This window comes from Sinocyclocheilus anshuiensis, unplaced genomic scaffold (assembly GCF_001515605.1).
Source record: "Sinocyclocheilus anshuiensis isolate Anshui unplaced genomic scaffold, SAMN03320099.WGS_v1.1 scaffold78, whole genome shotgun sequence".
Lineage (NCBI taxonomy): Eukaryota > Metazoa > Chordata > Actinopteri > Cypriniformes > Cyprinidae > Sinocyclocheilus > Sinocyclocheilus anshuiensis.
The window spans coordinates 2,075,933-2,082,174 of record NW_015544250.1 but is presented as its reverse complement, the minus strand read 5'-3'; the positions used below and the strand labels follow the sequence as shown (position 1 = coordinate 2,082,174).

At 36.2% G+C, this 6,242-nt stretch overlaps 1 protein-coding gene across 2 annotated transcripts in view; it reads right to left on the bottom strand.

Annotated features, from left to right (window-relative positions):
- The window catches only part of LOC107697911 (ATP-dependent RNA helicase DDX19A-like), an 8,755-nt gene that overhangs the window by 1,464 nt on the left and 1,049 nt on the right, over positions 1-6,242 (bottom strand). The window contains exons 3-11 of one of the 2 annotated variants that reach the window (XM_016498774.1): positions 5,150-5,178; positions 4,786-4,921; positions 4,176-4,268; positions 3,802-3,904; positions 2,429-2,543; positions 2,169-2,346; positions 762-999; positions 518-680; positions 158-349 (exon numbers count right to left, since the gene is read on the bottom strand). In XM_016498774.1, the coding sequence (XP_016354260.1) occupies positions 158-349; positions 518-680; positions 762-999; positions 2,169-2,346; positions 2,429-2,543; positions 3,802-3,904; positions 4,176-4,268; positions 4,786-4,921; positions 5,150-5,178 (1,247 nt within the window). Of the gene's footprint in view, positions 1-157; positions 350-517; positions 681-761; positions 1,000-2,168; positions 2,347-2,428; positions 2,544-3,801; positions 3,905-4,175; positions 4,269-4,785; positions 4,922-5,149; positions 5,183-6,242 lie in introns of both variants that reach the window. The other variant, XM_016498773.1, reaches the window with a different exon arrangement.

Genomic DNA, 6,242 nt, shown 5'->3' with positions numbered 1-6,242 from the left:
GAGAGAGAGAGAGAGAGAGAGAGAGAATAATAAATTAATTTGATATATTTTTTATCATTTATAATTATTCATTATTTTTATAATTCATTAAAAATAAATCAAATAAATACTGGCTGAACTCTTACTTTAAGAGGTAAACACTAATGGAAACACTTACTAAAATGCTTTTCATATGTCTTGAGAATCTCCATGCTGCGCTGACTGTCCACCATGTTGACAGCAAGTCCTCTCTTACCAAAACGTCCAGTTCTGCCGATCCGGTGGAGGTATGTTTCATTGTCTGGATTGCCGTCTTTGTCCAGTGGAAGGTCAAAGTTGATCACCACTGACACTTGTTCAACATCAATACCTGTGGATGGACAGCTTGATTATTAAAGGTTGCAGAATTTGCACACAGATAAGTTAGAAACAAATACTTCAACTTTGGGTTACAATAGCAACTCTATATTCTCTCAAGGCTGTAAAAATACAGGTTTGCTTCTTATTAGATATATATTAGATGTAATAGTGCACTTGCCTCTTGCACAGACATTAGTAGTGATGAGAACTTTCTCCTTGCCGTCTCTAAAACGTTCAATAACTGCAGCTCTCTGCTCGACTACCATTTCCCCACTGAGGAGCGCCACCTGGTGGCCCTCTTCAGACAGCTGGCCGGCGAGCCAATTGGCTGTTTTCCGAGTCTGAGAAAAGAGGACAACATGAGATGACTAAGTGATAGAGACGCCAACATGCAGATATCAACCAGAGGCGAACAGACTCACATGACAGAAGATCATAGCTTGTGCGATAGTGATGGCTCCGTAGATGTTACAGAGTGCGTTAAACTTGTCCTCCTTGCTGTTGCAGAGCACGTAGTACTGCTTGATAGTGTCCAGGGTCTCCTCTTCACGTTTAAGCTTGATGATGTTGGGATCTGGCACAACCCGCTCAGCAAATTTCCACACAGAGTCCTCAAAGGTGGCAGAGAAAAGTAACATCTGACAGCCTTTGGGCAGCATTCTGTCAGAGATGGGAAATAGAAACCATTTATTCTCGATCATACTAAACCATGTTGCATTTTCAGTTTAAAGTTACTTTTTTTTCTATTTAAAAAGAAATCGTAAAATAAATGTCAGACATCAGTATATGTGTTGGTATTTTTGTGAAAATATGCAAAATGATCAATGGAAAATAAGGATATCAATAAATGTAATCTTTGTGTTCATATTAAAAACATTTTTGAAAAAAAAAAAAAGAAACAAACAACATTTAAACAATTTTCAATAAAAGCTCTGATTTAATAACTAATTTTACTTAATTAAATTCCATTTTTTCTTTTTACACCTTCAAAACAGAAGCATACACAGAATCACTTAAATAAAAAATTATATTTTTCAAGACTATAAAAAGTTTTTTTTATTTTTTATCTTTTAATCATGACTTTTCATGATTTTATACAAAAAAAAACCTTTCCTATTTTTCAAGAATTTTAGTATTGGAACAATGAAAACACTCTTTATAAAAAAAAAACAAAAAAAAAAACTATTTAAATTAAATCTGAAAATCATGCACGTTCATCTTTGAAGACAAGTTTTCAAGTTTCTGCAAAGGAATACGTTTTTTTTTAAAGTAACTGCCACTTTTTCTCTCACAATTCAGACCTTTTTTTCTCGAAATTCAGAAATGTGAGATACAAACTCAGAATGCAAGATACTGTATAAACTTGCAATTCTGACATTATATCTCACAAATAAGAGTTTTTTCTCTGAATTCTAATCCTCCGAGTTTACATCTTGCAACAAAATGTATAAAATATATATATAAAAAATTTATATCAAAAGTACTTTAAAAGAAAATTGCCCCACTTCTTATTATATATTTTTTTTTTTAAATTATTATTTTTAAAAACTTCCATAATTTTAGCATTGGAACAAAGAAAAAACTATTTTTTTCCTCTAAGGTCCACAAAAAATCTTGTTTAAATCTGAAAATCATGCACATTCATCTCTGAAAAGGTGTTTTTCAAGTCACTGTATGTATGAAATGCATTTTTAATAATACTAAATTATGTATAAGATCCAGATACAAAAAAATGTTCATTAGAGATCAAAATCGTAATAGATCATATAATCAGCAGTCTGTCTTTGTGTATTTGCTTGCATGTTCTCCAAACGCTAGGCTAAGTTCACCTCTGAATGCGGATGCTCTGGTCCTGGTGTCCCTGTGTGGCGATCATCACATCAGCCTCGTCCAGAACAAACACTTTGATCTTTTTCGGGTCAATGAGCTTCAGCTTAACGCACCAGTCCAGAACGGTCCCGGGTGTGCCGATGACGATCTGCTCCTTGATCTTAACGCCACGATCCACTGACAGAGGACACAGCAGCTATCACGCTTTTAAATCTGCTTTACACATCGCAAGATTCTGAGGCTTCATTTAACCACTTACTTTTATGTCCTCGAACAGCATATGCCAGCTTGACTTCTGAATAGAACTTGCCCATCTGCTCGATGACTTTACCCGTCTGCAGAGCGAGCTCATATGTGGGAGAAATGCACAAACACTGCAACACAGACACAGGGCGGACACCAAAGAATGATCAACATTTATGTTGTTTCAGTTCACACTGAAATGAAAACTCGCTCTTGTGACTTTAATGAGTTCATGCAAGAAGATATTTTGCAGATTTTGTTTGTGTACCATGAAAAAGACATGAGGCTGAGTAAATGGCAGAAAAATTATGTTTTTTTAAACAAAAATTATGAACTATGGAAGCCTGTTTCTGCCACAAAATAAATTTTTTTTTGCGACTTTTTATCTCACAATCCAGACTTTTTTCTTGCAGTTCTGAATTGCGAGATATAAACTCAGAATTCTGACTTTTTTTTCTCACAATTCCATTTTTTCCCTCTAAACATCTTTTTTTACATCTCGCCAATTCCCCACAGAATAAAAAAGTTAATTGTGACTCTTTATCTTACATTTTGGCCTTTTTTCCTCGCAATTCTGAGAAATAAAGATGAAAGAAAAGTCACAAAAGTCAGAATTGTGAAAAAACCATAGACTGTATAAAAACATGGACATAGTGTCCGTGACGTCACCTGTAGGTTTCCGAAGAGCGTTTTTCAAGCCTAAAGTAGGCGGAGCCGGCCGGCGCCATCTTGGCAGCACGTCACCGCGCGTCACGCCCAGATAACCGAAAATGGGCAAAGAGGCGGGAGCTGGTTGCTGAAACCACACCCACCTAGCTCGACAGTGGTGACCGCAGTGGCAATCCACCTGTCACTCAAGTGGCCACGCCCTTAATTATGCAGAACTTTAAGGCTTAATATAAATTAAACGGATGAGTTAAAAAAAATTCACCCCCCTCACAGTTGTCATGAAGGGCAAAATTAGCTATATAGACCAAAATAATTTTTTGAACCAGGCTGTAAACATGTTTTTTTCTGCTGTAAAGTTAGGCATTTTAACATGGGGAGTCTATGGGATTGACTCCCTTTTGCAGCCAGCCTCTAGCGGCCAGTTGACGAATTACAGTTTAAGTCACTTCCGTGTTGGCTTCACGAGAGAGAGCGGGAGGTTGCCGCTTGGAAAAAACTAACAGATATTGCTATACTTTGATTAATCACAGTACATTAAGGCAGTTCTTTACTGCTTTAATTCTGAAATGTTCTGTTTAAATATGAAAATATTCATAATCTAATGAACCTAAAGTCTCCAAATTGAACAGTGTCTGAAAAAACAAAGGTTTTACCTGCAGTGTCTTGCCTTAACTCAGAGTGAAAGGGAACATTAGAGTGAATCTCAGTTTTCAAACTCACCTGAGGCCATTTTAAGCTTGGGTCCACATGACTGAGCATGGCCAGCACGAAGGCAGCTGTTTTACCAGTGCCAGACTGAGACTGAGCAATCAGATTCTGAGGTCTGGCAGTGAAGGAAACATATACAGTCAGGGAAACATATGAGTGTATTAAAACTCAATTCACACGTATACTCAGAGATTTCACATAAACCTTTTGATGGTCCAATATTGTTCAAATAAAACTAAAAATAAAATAAATAATAATAATAATTCCGGTTGCATATGTCAAGGGTTTTGAGCCAAAGGGGCTCAAGTGCAAGTCACTTTTCTTTCCAAACTCTCAATATGACCTCTGTATTCAATTAAAATAACATTTAAAATATGCGGACTTACGGTTCGGCGAGCATCATGGGAAGGGCATTCTCTTGGATTTTAGAAGGTCTGTTGAAGCCCATTTCATAGACGCCTTTGAGCAACTGAGGTTTCCTGAGTTACACATATAAAATTAATAAAATTGACATATGCAAGCTATCCGAGAGGTGTCGGAGCTTCCAAATATAGTGCATGGTCTTTTTCATATTTATTTCTCCCAAATACTGAACAGACAGTTAGGAGTAATTGTTCTGAATGCTAGCAATACAAAATACCATTCAAAAGTTTGGGGTTGATACAAAATACAAATAAATCTCGCAAATTATTATTACAATTTAAAATAACTGTTTTCTATTTGAATATATTTTAAAAATGTAATTTATTTCTGTGATGCAAAGCTGAATTTTCAGCATCATTACTTTAGTCTTCAGTGTCACATGATCCTTCAGAAATTATTCTAATATGCTGATTTGCTGCTCAGTAAAAACATTTATTATTATTATCAATGTTGAAAACAGTTGTGCTGCTTCATATTTTGGTGAAAAACTGACCTCAAACCTCTGAAAGGTAGTGTAAATTCACAGCTTTTTCCTCAGATATCATTGTTTTAACACTTATATGAAGTACTCACAGTCTCAGCTCCTCGAAGGTCTTGACTGAATAAAGTGGTGAGTTTGGGTCCCTCTGAAGAACCTCCACTTGGTTCGTGTTGTTGACCACATTACTTCTGATCAGCTTGTTTAGGAGAGACTGTGTGGCTCTGTCCTCTAAATAGTAGATTAGGAAAGATACAGGCTACTATGATGGTCTTTTACAGTTAATCCGTAAAGTTTAGGTGTCATTAAGTAACTTAAGTTGCAACCACACACTTTTTAGACTAAAGTACTTACAGCAGCTTTAAATTCAGAATCATTCACAAAAATCTGCTACACTAAACACTAAAAATTTGCATTAAGCAAATAAATTGGCTCAGTTTTAAATCTATGCAAATGAACCTTTTTCTTCTTCATCGGATTTGTCACCATCACCTACAGTACAGGAGAGAAAAAAAATAGATGACGCATAAGAAAATGCTAAGAAATATTTTCATGCAATTATTGTTGTTTTGTAAAAACAAATAATAGTTAAAATAATTTTCCCAGCATATCTCCCATGTATTTTGGAGTCACACTAGTTTTGAAATTTCTTGCACATAAACATTTACAAGCTGCCGTACTATTTTTGCCCATTGCCTGGAGGTAAAAATGCAATAAGAGGAATACTGTTGTGTTATATAAAGAGCAACCAGCTGAAGTGACACAAACACACACACACACACACACACACACACACACACACACAAACTGTCATCATTTACTCATTCTCATGTCATTCCAAATGTGTATGACTTTGTTCCTTAGATGAACAAAAAAAGGGAGATTTTGAGAAAAGGACTGGTTGTTTCTTCCATCAAGAACCATATAAATGCAAGGTTGTTATTACATGATTTTGGTCTGTTGTTCCTCACTAAAAATGTTACATGACTTGAAAAGATCAACCCTCTACATTGCGAGTAAATCACTCGCATATGCGACTAAATCTTCACTCTGGGCGACTAAATGACGTCTAATATCAGCCAATGGCTAATAAATTCTCAGATTTTACTCGCCAGTGTGTGAGTTGGAGGCTAAGTATAAGTTTAGCACAGATATATTTTCACTCGCCGACCACTGACTGAGCGCTTCAGAGTTTCTCTCTCCGTCAAGCGTTCTGCGCTATTTTTCAGTTCATCTCAATGGATGCGCAGCGCACCTGTAATTGGCGTACCGTAAACTTTAGTGTAATGGCGCACGACTCACCGTCGCTTTGGTGAGAGCAGAGAGAGCGAGAGAGTTTTACTTACATATGCAGAATATCATATTATAATGCTTGACTGCTTGACTGACTGATATTAAGAGTGTACTTTCAGATATTTTAAAAGCTGTACCATTTTACAAACATCATATATGTTTGTAAAATGGCATAACTTTATATATATATATATATATACCGAACCCTAGGTATCGGAATCGGTATCGGAGGCGAAAAAGGCGGATCGGAGCATCCCTA